Source organism: Eretmochelys imbricata, chromosome 6 (genome assembly GCF_965152235.1).
Source record: "Eretmochelys imbricata isolate rEreImb1 chromosome 6, rEreImb1.hap1, whole genome shotgun sequence".
NCBI lineage: Eukaryota > Metazoa > Chordata > Testudines > Cheloniidae > Eretmochelys > Eretmochelys imbricata.
This window is the reverse complement of record NC_135577.1, coordinates 61,279,025-61,294,365: the sequence shown is the minus strand read 5'-3', so window position 1 is coordinate 61,294,365 and position 15,341 is coordinate 61,279,025. Positions and strand designations below refer to the sequence as shown.

The 15,341-nt window shown below is 43.4% G+C and overlaps 1 protein-coding gene across 5 annotated transcripts in view; it reads left to right on the top strand.

Moving 5' to 3' along the window:
* Window positions 1-15,341, top strand: part of CELF1 (CUGBP Elav-like family member 1) — a 102,518-nt gene that overhangs the window by 67,484 nt on the left and 19,693 nt on the right. For 3 of the 5 annotated variants that reach the window (XM_077818670.1, XM_077818669.1, XM_077818673.1), the window contains 5 exons: window positions 5,207-5,341; window positions 5,528-5,607; window positions 5,924-6,085; window positions 7,497-7,578; window positions 13,171-13,299. In XM_077818670.1, the coding sequence (XP_077674796.1) occupies window positions 5,207-5,341; window positions 5,528-5,607; window positions 5,924-6,085; window positions 7,497-7,578; window positions 13,171-13,299 (588 nt within the window). The remainder of the gene's footprint in view (window positions 1-5,206; window positions 5,342-5,527; window positions 5,608-5,923; window positions 6,086-7,496; window positions 7,579-13,170; window positions 13,300-15,341) is intronic. The other 2 variants (XM_077818671.1, XM_077818672.1) reach the window with 1 other exon arrangement.

Below are 15,341 nucleotides of genomic sequence, written 5' to 3'. Positions count from 1 at the left end.
CCCGCTCCATCCCCAGACACGTTAACAGACTTTTCCAGTAGCTGTACTGGCCGCAAATGCATCCCAAGTCTTCAGTGTAAATCAGACATTAAACACTATTGCTTTTAAACCCTGTACTGTAGTTACAAATATGCACTCACCAGAGGTGCCTTCTCCGCCTTCAGGGTCGGGGGTCCCGCCTTGGGAGGGTATTGGCTCCAGGGTGATGAAAAGGTCCTGGCTGCCAGGGAGAATGGATTCACCACTTGCCTGCTGCGCATTCTCCTCCTCCTCCTCCTCTTCCTCATCCACAAAATCCTCCTCCATGTCACGTGAGACTCCCCCCTTGTAGGTGTCCACGGACAGTGGTGGGGTAGTGGTAGGGTCCCCCCCTAGAATGCCATGCAGCTGATCATAGAAGTGGCATGTTTATGGGGCTTTGACCCAGAGTGACTGTTTGCCTCCTTTGTCTTTTGGTAGGCTTGCCTGAGCTCCTCGACTTTCATGTGGCACTGCTGTGTGTCCCTGTTGTAGCCTCTGTCCATCATGCTCTGTGCGATTTTTGGCATATATATTAGCATTTCTTCTTTTGATTGGAGTTCGGCCTGCACAGATTCTTCTCCCCATACAGCAATCAGATCCAATGTCTCCCGTTTGCTCCATGCTGGAGCTCATTTGCGATTCTGGGGGGACTGCATGGGTACCTGTGCTGCTGAGTTCGCCACACTGACCAAACAGGAAATGAAATTCAGAAGTTCCGGGGGCTTTTCCTGTGTACCTGGCTGGTGCATCGGAGTTGAAAGTGCTGTCCAGAGTGGTCACATTGGAGCACTCTGGGATAGCTCCTGGAGGCCAATAACGTCGATTTGCATCCTCACTACCCCAAATTCGACCCAACAAGGTCGATTTTAGCGCTACTCTCCTCGCTGGGGAGGAGTACAGAAGTCAATTTTAAGAGCTCCTTAGGTCGACGGAATGGGGTTGCTGGTGGAGACGCATCCATTATAAAATTGACCTCAAGTGGCTAAATTCAACCTAACCCTGTAGTGTAGTCCAGGGCTCAGTGATAGATTCCAAGGTCAGAAGGTACCATTGTGATCATCTTGTCTGTCCTCTTGTATAACACAGGCCATAGAACTTCCATAAAATAATTCATAGAGCAGCATCTCTTTTCGAAGAACATCCAGTCTTGACTTAAAAATTGCCAGTGATGGAGACTCCACCAGTACCCCTGGTAAATTGTTCCAATGGGTAATTACCCTCACTGTTTTTAAAAAATAAAAACAAAAACAAAACTATTTTCAGTCTGAATGTTTCTAGCTTCAACATCCAGTCATTGGATCATGTTATACCTTTCTGTGCTAGATTGAAGAGCCCGTTATTAAATATTTGTTCTCCATGTAGATACTTATAGACTAATCAAGTCACCCCTTAACCTTTTCTTTGTTAAAGTAAATAGATTGAGCTCTCTGAATCTGTCACTGTAAGGCATGTTTTCTAATCCTTTAATAATTCTCATGACTCTTCTATGAACTCTTTCCAATTTATCAACATCCTTCTTGAATTGTGGGCACTAGAATTGGACATAGTATTCCAGGAGCAGTTGCACCAGTGCCAAATATAGAGGTAAAATCTCCTCTAATAAGGTGTGTCTGCTTTACAAGAAAGATGAAACTGGGGCCTAAATAGCTTTTTAAGGCAGAGGTTATCACTTGCTGTATATTTGTACAGTGGTTGGCCCCGTATGATCCCAGACTGGTTGAGGTGTCTAGCTGCTACCGCAGTATAAATAATAAATTCTTCATGGTGGAAATTTGTTTATTTATACACAGATACTCCATCAGCATATTATTACAAGATCAGTAAATGCAGAAAATGACAGAGTCAACATTGCATTAACTCTTTTGGCCACAGTGTGACATGGGGAGCTCATGTTCAGCTGATTATCCACCACAACCCCCAAATCTTTTCAGAGCCACTGCGTCCCAGGATAGAGTCCCCAGTCCTATAAGGCTGGCCTACATTCTTTGTTCCTAGATGTACACATTTAGCTGTATTAAAATGCATATTATTTGCTTGCACCCAGTTTACTAAGTAATCCAGATCACTCTGAATCAGTGACCTGTCCTCTTCATTATTTATCACTGTTCCAATTTTTGTGTCATCTGTAAACTTTATCAATGACGATTTTATGTTTCTTCTAGGTTATTGATAAAAATATTAAATAGCTTAGGGCCAAGAACTGATCCCTGCAGGACCCACTAGAAACACACCCAATCAATGATGAGTCCCTGTTTACAATTACATTTTGAGACCTATCAGTTTGCCAGTTTTTAATCCATTTAATATGTACCATGTTAATTTTATATCATTCTAGTTTTTTAGTCAAAATATTGTGTGGTACCAAATCAAACACCTTACATAAGAACATAACAGTGGCCAAACTGGGTCAGACCACAGATCCGTCCAGCCCAGTATCCTGTCTGCTGACAGTGGCCAATGCCAGGTGCCCCAGAGGGAGTGAACCTAACAGGTAATGATCAAGTGATCTCTCCCCAGTTGAAGGTGTTAGGGAGGCTTACTTATAATTGACCCCAGTTATGGGGAGAGAATTAGGAAGGACCTTATAAAAGGGTTGAGAAGAACTCAGAACAGTCGGGATCAATGATGGAGTGCTACTGCAGACAGCCAGGACCAGCTGGAGAGCTGGGGCTGAGTTTCTGAGAGAAGCAGTCTGTTAAGCCTTCAAGGAGCAGCCTGAAAGTTTAGAGAGTCTACAGAGCCAGGATCAGGTGCCTGGGTAACTCCATGACTCTAAAGAGGAGAGAGTCAGGGAACAGCTGGAGAGACTAGGTGGAAACAATTGAAGACAGACCTCAGACAGAGACTGAAAAGAGAGAGACTGTTTGAAACTTACTCCTGGGGGAATGCTGTGCACAATATTTTAAAATTTTGCATATTTTTGTCAAAATAACGCAATATAATCAAGCTGGTTTCAATTATTTTGGTAATTTATTTAAACTACAGTACAATGGATGGAGAATGGGAGTGGGGAGCATTGGAGGAAATCACCAAACCCGCTTTGTCTAATAGTAATGTAGCTAGTATTGACCCTTTACTTCCGGTTATTAGTCAACAAATATATGCAGCCATATGCTCAGTGTTACATCATAGGCAACTGAAGAGCAAGTGAGGGCTAGGGACTCAAACTCATAATTTATACTGGCTACTGACCATCTCCAAAAAGGTCAGTAGCAAACAGTTCATGGAGCACATTTTGATAAGAATTTTTTTCAGTCCAAAAATTTAGACCAGTTCTAATCACTAAAGCACCATAAGCATTTATAAGGCCATACTGTTGTTTACAATAAGGCTCATTTACACCACTCTGGCAATGTAAAGGAGCCTTAAAATTTTTACACGTGTTTTATACTCCTGGGGGAATTCACTAAGAACAGTGGAACAATTCACTAAGTAAGCAGGCTGCTACATTCTGCTCTGCCTGAGGGAACAGAGCCTATCCCATGCCTACCTCTTCAGAAACACCCCAAAACCCTGCCCCTTCACGCCAAGCATGCCGCAATAGCAAATGAGAGGGACAGAGTGTCTCTCTCTCTCTCTCTCACACACACATGACTGCCCAACACCCCCATTCCCACCTCTTTGGTGATTTACATTTCTACTGTCTGCTCTGGGTGCCCAAACCAACCTGCCTGCACTGCCATGTAGGGGGTGCATGACTGCTCTTTAAGCTTCCCTTTGCTTCCCCATCAGAAGTCATTTTTCTGCAGGGAAGCAAAGAAATCTGCAAGGGCCATGAATTCTGTGCAAGCACAGTGACGTAGAATTCCCCCAAGAGTAGAAACTGTAAAATAGCCAGACCTCAGAGAGGTGGAACTGTGACACCAGCAAGAGGCTGGGAAGAAACACTGTTTTTAAGTTCTCATTTTAACAAACTAGTGCTTGAGAAGGAATGCTAATACGTGACTTGGCATGTATTGGCATGATGGTGCTTTTGCTGTAGCTGAAGAATGTGGAGGGCATTCCCCACACCCTGGCACTCTGGCTTCAGTGTAATGTCTTTGTGTGGTTGGCAGTCACGCTGTGCTGGCACTCTAGCTGTAGTGTGGGGCATGAGGGGTTATTCCCTTAGCGGTGGCACTCTGACTGCAGTAGTTAAGGTTTCTCCTTACACACATCCCTATGCCAGTCTTTTGGACTGGGTGCATGGATGATGTGGATTCCTTTTGTGCCAGTACTCTGCCCATAGTGTATGGAGAAAGCTTTCTTTGTGATGATCTTTGGCTATGGCGTGGTGCGTGAGCATTGGGGATTCCCATTGTGACGGTGCTCTGGCTGTAGTGAATGTGAGGAATTCTTCTTATGCTGGTGCTTTGGCTGTAGCATGATGCATGGGCAATGGGAATTCCCCTTATGGCGGCACTCTGGCTGTGGTGCGGTGCAGTTTCTCCCAGAAGCAGAGCCAGCCCTCACTCTCACTCTTATTTTGTTTTTTGGTGTAATGTCTAGCTTTATTTGAGGCCTTGTATTGAGGCATTGTATTTGTATTTGAGGCATTGTATTGAGGCATTCCGTGGAGGATGGAAACTGAGGACAGGCACTGCAGAACGACCCAAGACCAGTAGCGGGCATGGCAGAATGAGTGAATATATCTATATCCCCTTCAGCCAAGCTCTCTCTGTTGGAAGAGTTCAGTTCATCCTCCACATTCAAAGGGCTTGGAAGGGAGGAGCAAGCATTCCGCACATTACTATTTATTCATGTAATTAAAGCATAAAACACTTGTAGACTCCTTTCAGGTTCACTAGAAATGTCCTATGAGCATTCTCTTAAATGAGTAAAATCTCATCACTTGGAATATGTGGGAGTTTGACTGGACAAATCCCTAGAGTTTTCTGCTGCAGCGAACAATCCCACACTGTCCAATGAGGGGGAGAAGGGTTTAACTAAATGAGAACTAGTAGTCTTCCTCAATCTAATTGCTGATCCCTTTAACCTCTTTCTCTGAGTTGGTACTCAGTGCTTTATCACCCTGAGTATCTCTTATCGCGGGAACACTGCGCTCCTTCAGCCTCTGATTTCAACCACTAGAGTAGCTGGGTAATATGAACAAGGCCTACTGAAACAATGAGAGCTCTCGAGTTCCCTGCTTGATGTGAGTGCTACTTTACTGTAATGCCAAGGCTTCTTTCCTTTGATTCCTCAGCTGTGGAAGATAGAAAGCTGTTTATTGGGATGATCTCCAAGAAGTGCAATGAAAATGACATCCGGGTGATGTTCTCCTCCTTTGGGCAGATTGAGGAATGCAGGATACTACGGGGCCCAGATGGCCTGAGCCGAGGTAAGCACAAAGCATCCCTAACAGTTCAAGGTTTTCCTCTGGACTCTTTCCCCTGCACCTCAAGATCAGATTTTGTCTATATTGATTGGTAGGGCGCTTCAGACCAGGGGGTATTTTCCTTTGTTTGTCTTCAGTTGTTGAGATGAATCTGGTGGGTTAGTTTGATTCTTTCTGCTGTTTCCCCAGGTTGTGCATTTGTGACTTTTACAACAAGAGCCATGGCGCAAACAGCAATCAAAGCAATGCACCAAGCACAGACCATGGAGGTGAGATAAATCTTTTTGGGGACATGGGGATAGGCTTCACCACTCAGAGATCATAAAGCTTGATGGGCAGGGGGAGGGGAGATCTTTGGAGTTAGTTTTCCTGACAGTGCGTCTTGGACTGAAAGATCTATTAAATATTTTAGCAAATAGCAAAAGTCAATACAAACTAAAGTGAAAAGCAGCTGAGATTTTGAACATTTGAGGTAGGAATGGCACCTTTATATGTGCGGGGGCGAGAGCACTCCATTCCCATAGGTTTGTGCCATATTTACGCAGTTGCTTGGGAGGTTGTAACTATGTGAACTGCTATTTTCAGGGTTGCTCTTCTCCCATCGTGGTGAAATTTGCAGATACGCAGAAGGACAAAGAGCAGAAACGTATTGCTCAGCAACTCCAGCAGCAGATGCAACAGATAAGCGCAGCCTCTGTATGGGGAAACCTGGCTGGTCTGAACACACTTGGACCCCAATACTTAGCAGTGAGTTTTCTGTGTGGGTTCTACCAATCTGCCTATCTAAGATGCTTATGTAGACCTCCTCATCTTACTATTTGAGCAGTCACAATCTTCAATGTATTTATATTCACTACATTCCTGTGAGGAACTTAATGTTATTCCCCATTTTACAGATGGGGAGCTGAGGCATAGAGATACTATAACTTGCCCAAAGTCACCTGCTGGGAAGATTTTCTCCTTAGGTTAACTTCTCTTGAGTACTTTACATGTGTGTAATTTCAAGCCCCTTTTCAGTTCTGTCCGCCATCAAAGTTGTTGTATTCATCTCCCACTCTTTCTTCTCCAGCATTTATTACATTACTCTTATTATTTATTTCCACAATAATTGACACCCACAAACGTTCGGTGCTGTACAAACAGAAAAGAATGTCTGATCCCTGCCCCAAGGAGCTCACAATTTAAAACCCCAACAAACAGGCAGGCAGAGACTAGATGTAGTGAATAGTGGTACAGCATATATAGAGCTTTATAACAAAAAATGACAAACTAAATTATTGTTCAAGCTTACTTTCACCAGTTTTCTCAGTTGTTTGGCATTGCTGGGTTCACAGGGGAGGAATGTCTCTCAAATCACTGTGTTCTAGCTCTTGTGTGGGACTTCAAGGGGATTGGGGGGCTTCTCCTCTTGCTGTTACAGTGTGGGGGGTAGAGAAGGGCGAAATTTTCACCTCGTTCTGGCTGTGATGTAATGCAGGAGGTGGAGGAAATTTCCCTTTTTGCTATTGCTTTGGATTTGCTGGAGTGGGGTTTCTTTGTGACAACACTCTAGCTATGGAGAAAAGGGCAGGAATTCCTCCTAAATGGCACTCTGTCTGTGGCTCAGTCAGTACACGATGGGGATTCCCCTCATGATGGTGCTTTTGCTGTAGCTGAAGAATGTGGAGGGCATTCCCCACACCCTGGCACTCTGGCTTCAGTGTAATGTCTTTGTGTGGTTGGCAGTCACGCTGTGCTGGCACTCTAGCTGTAGTGTGGGGCATGAGGGGTTATTCCCTTAGCGGTGGCACTCTGACTGCAGTAGTTAAGGTTTCTCCTTACACACATCCCTATGCCAGTCTTTTGGACTGGGTGCATGGATGATGTGGATTCCTTTTGTGCCAGTACTCTGCCCATAGTGTATGGAGAAAGCTTTCTTTGTGATGATCTTTGGCTATGGCGTGGTGCGTGAGCATTGGGGATTCCCATTGTGACGGTGCTCTGGCTGTAGTGAATGTGAGGAATTCTTCTTATGCTGGTGCTTTGGCTGTAGCATGATGCATGGGCAATGGGAATTCCCCTTATGGCGGCACTCTGGCTGTGGTGCGGTGCAGTTTCTCCCAGAAGCAGAGCCAGCCCTCACTCTCACTCTTATTTTGTTTTTTGGTGTAATGTCTAGCTTTATTTGCAGCTCCTTCAGCAGACAGCAGCTGCCTCATCTGGGAACCTGAACACACTGAGCAGTCTCCACCCAATGGGAGGTGAGTGTTTCACTTGAAGACAGGTTCAGTACCAAAATAGAGGATCGGGAGTGGTGGTCTAGTTGTGAAGGAAGCCAAAGGGCTGCTGGCATATCTACCTCCTTTGTGCAGAATAGTCCTGAGTTACCCACCACTGCACAGGCGAGAGAGGGATTATGAGGTATCCAGCCCTGCAGTTACAAATCTGCATGTGAAGATATTCTCCTTTGAGTTTAGTTAGCAATGGTTCCCTGGAAATTGTGGTGTGCTCTCAGGATCCACCCTACCTCTGATGGGCATGTTTTTGAGTAAATATTTGTCTTCCCTCATGAGCAGAGAGGCCTGGAACTCCAGATTTTCTTGAAAGTAGGCATGTGTCTGAAGCATCACATGTTGAAATAAACACTACTGCATATATTTCATTGATGGAACATTCTCTGTGGCTTTTAATTTAAATTATTTTCTTGTAAGAAAGAAATTAAATGGATAAAATGTAGGAAATGCTATTGTAAGAAAGGTGACTTGTAAAAGTGGCCTTTCATTCAGGATATCTGCTACTCATGCATTTGAGTCACCTGTCTGATATCTCTCTGTAGAGCCAATACAGCTACAGAGGAGGGAAATGTCTCATGTTTTAATAAAATGAGCCAAATTGCTGACTGGGGGCTGTAGCCAGGATCCCCATCTATTGCAGCGGAGTCATAAAGAAGAGTTCTGTGGGGAGCTGAGTCCTAGACCATTTAGGAATTTGTAGATAATGAAAAAGATCTTGAATTCTGACTGAAAGTGGTTTGGCAGCCAGTGCCCTCATGGAAGAAGAAAAATAATGAAAACCATCTTAGTACCACCAACCACCCTGCCAGATCCTACAAGCTGGAGGCTACATGTCATAATTACCCCCATATACTGTACAGTCATGCAAAACAGTGTGCATTATGTGAATAGAGGCCATGTTAACAATGTGAATTAATTTTGAATGTCCTGATTTGTGTGTGCATACACTTAGCTTTAACACATTAATGAGAAGGAGCTTATGGAAAATAGTATATTTTAGTTCCTTCTGCATCTCGTAGAAAGTTGGACTTAAACCACAGTATGTCAGTTCTAACCCTAGGCTCTGACTCTGAGGTACGTAAAGTCCAGTCTATCCATTCTAGGTTTTTTCACAGCTCTTAGTTAAAGACGTGATGAACCTGACGGTACCAGTCTGCACCATCTTGTGGAAGCAAGAAATGACTAGGGCTGTCAAGCGATTAAAAAAATTAATCATGATTAATCATGCTGTTAAACAATAATTGAATACCACTTATTTAAATATTTTTGGATGTTTTCAACATTTTCAAATATATTGATTTAAATTACAATACAGACTACAAAGTGTACAGTGCTCACTTTATTTTTGATTACAAGTATTTGCACTGTAAAAAAACAAAAGAAATAGTATTTTTCAATTCACCTAATACAAATAATATAATGCAATCTCTTTAGCATGAAAGTTGAACTTACAAATGTAGAATTATGTACAAAAAAAACTGAATCCAAAAATTAAACAATGTAAAATTTTACAGCCTGCAAGTCCATTCAGTCCTACTTCTTGTTCAGCCAATTGCTCAGACAGACAAGTTTGTTTACATTTTCAGGAGGTAATGCTGCCCACCTCTTGTTTACAATGTTACCTGAAAGTGAGAACAGGTGTTCTGATGGCACTGTTGTAGCCAGTGACACAAGATATTTACTTGCCAGATGCGCTAAAGATTCATATGTCCCTTCATGTTTCAATCACCATTTGAGTGGGCACGCATCCATGCTGATAATGGGTTCTGCTCAATAACCATCCAAAGCAGTGCGGACCGACGCATGCTCATTTTCATTATCTGAGTCAGATGCCACCAGCAGAAGGTTGATTTTCTTTTTTGGTGGTTCAGGTTCTGTAGTTTCTGCAACATAGTGTTGCTCTTTTAAGACTTCTGAAAGGATGCTCCACACCTCGTCCCTCTCAGATTTTGGAAGGCACTTCAGAATCTTAAACCTTTGGCTGTTGAGTGCTGTAGCTATTTTTAGAAATCTCACATTGATACCTTCTTTGCATTTTGTCAAATCTGCTGTGAAAGTATTCTTAAAACGAACATGTGCTGGGTCATCATCCGGGGCTGCTATAACATGAAATATATGGCAGAATGCGGGTAAAACAGAGTAGGAGACATAAAATTCTGCCCCGAGGAGTTCAGTCACATATTTAATTAATGCATTTTTTTTTAAACTATCATGATGGTGCCTTCCAACCCTGATATTCTATGATTCTATGATCAGCATGGAAGCATGTCCTCTGGAATAGTGGCCGAAGCATGAAGGGGCATACAAATGTTTAGCATATCTGGCACATAAATACTTTGCAATGCCGGCTACAAAAGTGCCATGCGAACGCCTGTTCTCACTTTCAGGTGACGTAAATAAGAAGCCGGCAGCAGTATCTCCCGTAAATGTAAACAAACTTGTTTGTCTTAGCAGTTGGCTGTACAAGAAGTAGGACTGAGTGGACTTGTAGGCTCTAAAGTTTTTTACATTGGTTTTTTTTGAGTGCGTTTATGAAACAAAAAAAATCTACATTTGTAAGTTACAGTTTCAGGATAAAGAGATTGCACTGTAGTACTTATAGATTCATAGATACTAAGGTCAGAAGGGACCATTATGATCATTTAGTCTGACCTCCTGCACAACACAGGACACACAATTTCACCCACCCACTCCTGCGAAAAACCTCTCACCTATGGCTGAGCTATTGAAGTCCTCAAATCGTGGTTTAAAGACTTCAAGGAGCAGAGAATCCTCCAGTAAGTGACCCGTGCCCCATGCTACAGAGGAAGGCGAAAAACTTCCAGGGCCTCTTCCAATCTGCCCTGGAGGAAAATTCCTTCCCGACCCCAAATACATATAATGTGAATTGAAAAATACAATTTCTTTTATCATTTTTACAGTGCAAATATTTGTAATCAAAAATAATAATATAAAGTGAGCACTGTACACTTTGTATACTGTGTTGCAACAGAAATCAATATATTTGAAAATGTAGAAGAACATCCAAAAATATTTATAAATTTTAATTGGTATTTTATTGTTCAACTGTGCGATTAATCGCGATTAAATTTTTTTAGTTAATCGCATGAGTTAACTGAGATTCATCAACAGACATAGAAATTACCTGATCAGCTTAACTAATATTCTCTTTTCTCCTTCCTCACTTCCTCTCAGGATCTGAGATCCTAGAGCAGGGGTGGGCAAACTTGCCACATCGGAGTGTGAAACTGTATGGAGGGCCAGGTAGGGAAGGCTGTGGACATATCCCTAAACAGCCTGGCCCCCTCAGAACTACCCACCCATCCAAACCCCACCCTTGTCCCCTGACTGCCCCCTCCCGGGACCTCCACCCCTAACCGCCCCCTATCTAAACCCTCCCGTCCCCTGCCTCCCCCCAGAACCTCTGCCCCCAGGGAGTCCCTGCCCCTTATCCAACCCCCCAGCCCACGTACCATGCCGCTCAGAGCAGCATGTCTGGCAGCCGTGCCACCCAGCCAGGGCCAGAACCAGACTCGCTGCCGCGCTCCCCTGCAGAAGTGCACAGCCCTGCCGCCCAGAGCACTGCCCACGTGGCTGCAGGGGAGGGGTCGGGAGCTCAGGGGCTGGGCAGGATGGTCCTGTGGGCCGGATGTGGCCCGCAGGCCGTAGTTTGCCCACATCTGTCCTAGAGCCAGTGGCTTTCTCCCAGTGAAGTATCCCCAGAGCTTGAGAGGAGACAGTCCTCAAAGAATAGAGTCGAAGTTTGGCTTGAGTGAGTGCAGCTAAAGGAAATGTTGAGAAGGTCTCTTTTGTGTATAAACCCTGTGCCTGAATTGTTTTTATTTTTATTTTTATAGTTTATAGTGTGCCCATTGCCACTGTGTGACATGCCAGGATGCAAACATCTATTTAGAATTGCCCACAGTTGGCAGCATTACTGATCCTTCATTCTATTAACCATCCAAGAAACAAGAACAGAGAAAGAAAATGCCTTGTTTTAGACTAGTAGTTCTAAAATGTGGTCTGCAGAGCACATGCTGTTCATCACTGGTGCTGATTAGAAGCAGGTGAAAATGAGGAGGAGCCACCCTAGCTGCCCACAAACATTGCCATCATTGCCACAAGGATGTTGTGGAATTGAGAGGCTAAGAAACAAAGTGGACTTGTACAATTGGGAATGGGAGTGGTGTGTCCAGAAGATTCTTTGTCTAGTAAATTATGGTCCATATTATAAAAAAAGTTTGAGAACCTCTGGTTTAGATATATGTGGCAAAGGTGTGGCTGAAACAAGTAACCTTTCTTCATGCACTGAAAGCAGATTCCCCAGTTTGGGGCCCTTCATTCAGAACACGCAGTCCTGAAGATCATCTCCTTTGAAGTGTACAGGGAGAAGGGTAGATGATCAGGTATCCAAGTTCCAAATTTATGTCCAGATTTATAGACTAATACAACAAAAATCTTTAATCCCATTTGGAAGTAGATGGGAAGTAAGTGTGGTAAAAGGATAATGCAAGTATAATATGCTCCTGACAATCTTCTCCAGGAAGCAGGCAAGCTGTTGCATTCTGCACTAGCTGTAGCATGTGCATAGTTTTTAACCCATTACAATCTAAATGTCACAAACTGCTTAGCACCTATCTTCAAGAAATACAAGACATCAGGAGGATCGTTTGTTCTATGTGCACTTTTTAAAATATGTTTATATATTTGTATTTAAAAAAACAACTTAAACAGAGTTCTCTGGGGCAAGAAATATCTGATACCATGTACACAGCACAATGAGGCACCAAACCTGACTCGGGCATCTGAGTGCAAGTGTAAGACAAACAAGAACATAACTTAATTTTATATTGATTTGGATTTTGGGAATGAGTTACTTGGGGTTGACATGAGGGGAGAGGAAGGGATTAGAGGAGTAGGTAAAAGTAGATGGGCGGAAGAAAAGGGGATGAGAAGCAAAATATATAGTGAAAGTTGGATTGGGCACCTGAGGGATTAGTGTAATAGAAAAGGGGTGGGATGAAGGGAGACTAGCAACCAGTGACAATACAGCAGTTATACCAGTGTTGTGTGAATGATTTATGTCTGGAGACTCTGGCTGTTGCTGTACTATGTGGAGTGTGTGTAGGGAGGTCACTAGGCCCAGGCAGGTTCCTTTGGCTCTGGGGGTTAGGTACAGGTGAGCCGGAAGTCCCTGACTTACCTGTTGCACCCTTGGCTGTGGCTGATGTGCTGGCTCTTCTGGGAAAAGAGCCCTGATTATCTGGGAATTTCTATAGTGAATTGTGAACCATGGGGTTGTGACCCACTGGGATTCATGAACAGGTCCAGAGGGATCATGATGCGTTTCCTTTATGGCTAGATGGAAACTTTTTATCTGTTGTAACAAGATGGCATAGTATGGAAAAAGTTTAGAACTACTGCCATAGTCTATTCCCTCCAAGCTCCTCCTAGCTGCCATTGTTCCCCATGTGGGGTGGGGTAGGCTGCTGGTCCAATGTGCTTGAATGGACAGTTATATCAGAGCAGAAATCCTGTGCATTCCTTAATGTATTGCAGGGTTGAATGCGATGCAGTTACAGAACCTGGCTGCATTAGCAGCTGCAGCCAGTGCAGCTCAGAACACACCAAGTGGCACCGCTGCACTCACTTCTTCCAGCAGTCCCCTAAGTGTGCTCACCAGTTCAGGTAAGAAGGTCATTTATTGCATCGTGCATTATTGCATGGCTTCGGTCAGCTCTGGAGTCCGTTTATGCCACCCTCTCTCTCTGTCCGTAGTTAATGCTCTGTGTATTCTTCAGTAGGTAGACAGTAGTAACCAGTAGAAATGGTCTTTTTCTCACCTGTCCAATGAGGTTCTCTAGTATTTGTTAAGCTAGGTATGCTTTTGTGTGAAGAGGTTATTTTCTCCAGGGGCTCACTTTAATCTTGAGTAAAAGGAAGTGTTGGGATTTCCATAACACAGGAAGGCAGCACTTCTCTAGTCATTGCTAGTACATGCAGGTCACATGGTCCATCACTACTCAAGCAGCATTTTAGGCAGATGCTGTAGGGTTTGTGGCCTCTCCCAAATTTTCTGGCGATAGACATGCCCTGGAACATGGAGTAGCACACATGTATGCAAGAAAATCCATACACAGCTTTATCTTCATTAAAGCCTGAGGAGCAATCACAGTTTCCTCTAAAACTAACATAGCTCTAATTTCCAGTATGTTTTGTCGTGTGGCTAGGGAGAGGAGACATTATCTCACTCAGCTGCTCATGCAGGGATGCAAATACAGAAAAAGTTATTTTATTCTCCTTACCCCTTTTTATTCTTTCAGATATCTTTATTATGGGTGTAATACCAGGGAAATTAGAACATCTAAGATCTCCTTAAGCACTGTCTTGTTGATTTCTTGTTAAATGTGATTATCTAGACATCCAAATTAACAAAGATAACAAATGGCAAAGCAAAAACATACACCCAAACTAGATTATATGAGCCACGCTCTATTTTAGTACCAGAGTAAGCCAAAATTTTGCCTGGGCCAGCTGCTTCTGCCTACTCTAAACCACTGCCATGGTAAAAGAAAGAGGTCCTTTATTTATAGAGCCCATTTCTTGCTTTGAATTGTCATGATTTCAACCCCCGTTGATCATTAAAATTGATAGGGAGAGGGCTGTACTTTACTGGTCTGTAGCAGAGAGTTTTTCTTTTCATGGAAAGGCCTAATTGCTCATCCAGCTCTAATATACAATCTGTAGAGGAGATAATCTTACCTCTGTCCGCCAGACCAATCTACTATTGTACTGACTCAGATACGTACTTCTCAGCAGGCCCAGATGGCTAGTATTGGAGAAGAAGACTTATAGGAACTTGGGTTGGGAACTTTGGTATGGGAAAGGTATGTTGCAAGGTCAGAAGTTAAACTGTGGACCTTTTGGTTTTGATTTAAATCAGAAGGCTTCCCCTATCTATGGAAGTCCCTAAAGAAGACTCAAGCTCAAAGGGCCTTCAAGAGAACGCCTGTTTCAGAGAAAAAAAGAACAGGAGTACTTGTGGCACCTTAGAGACTAACTAACTTATTTGAGCATAAGCTTTCGTGAGCTACAGCTCACTTCATCGGATGCGTTGTCAGAGAAGTTCTCTCATAATTTTTTTTACTGAGAGGTGTGGTTCACCAAAGTTGACAGTTACTCTTTCAGTTACTTTGGCTGCCTGTCAGACTACCCTATAGTAAAAATGTTTACCCTAAAATCCATATCAAAGAGTTCAGGCTATAGAAGGGAAGAGAAAGAATTCCCAAGGTCCTCTGCTTCGGTCCCTCCCTAGATAAAAACATGGTAGTGCGCATAGTCTAAGAACATAGCTATTTCCTTGCACTGAAGGGCTTGAACTGTGGGGAATGGTTCTACTCTCTCAAGCTCAACTCATTTGAGATGCCAAAATGAGATTCCACACACAACAGATGCTCACAATATGATCACACAGGCTCTGTTGGGCTAGTCAGGCTTGGTTCTTACTCAGTAAGATTTAAAGTAAGGTGTATATATACACACAGCTAAGGCCTGACTCCCAGAGTTGTTAAGATGTCAGAATTTAAGCTTTCATTAAAAACATGTTTCCAATCTTCACGTGCGAAGGAAGAAAAAACTTGAATGTGGCCCTAGTGTAACTGGTACAGTGGTGTTTGTGTGAGTCTGCAGACAGCCTCCATCCAGCAGAGTGGAACAGTAGCTATCCAGGG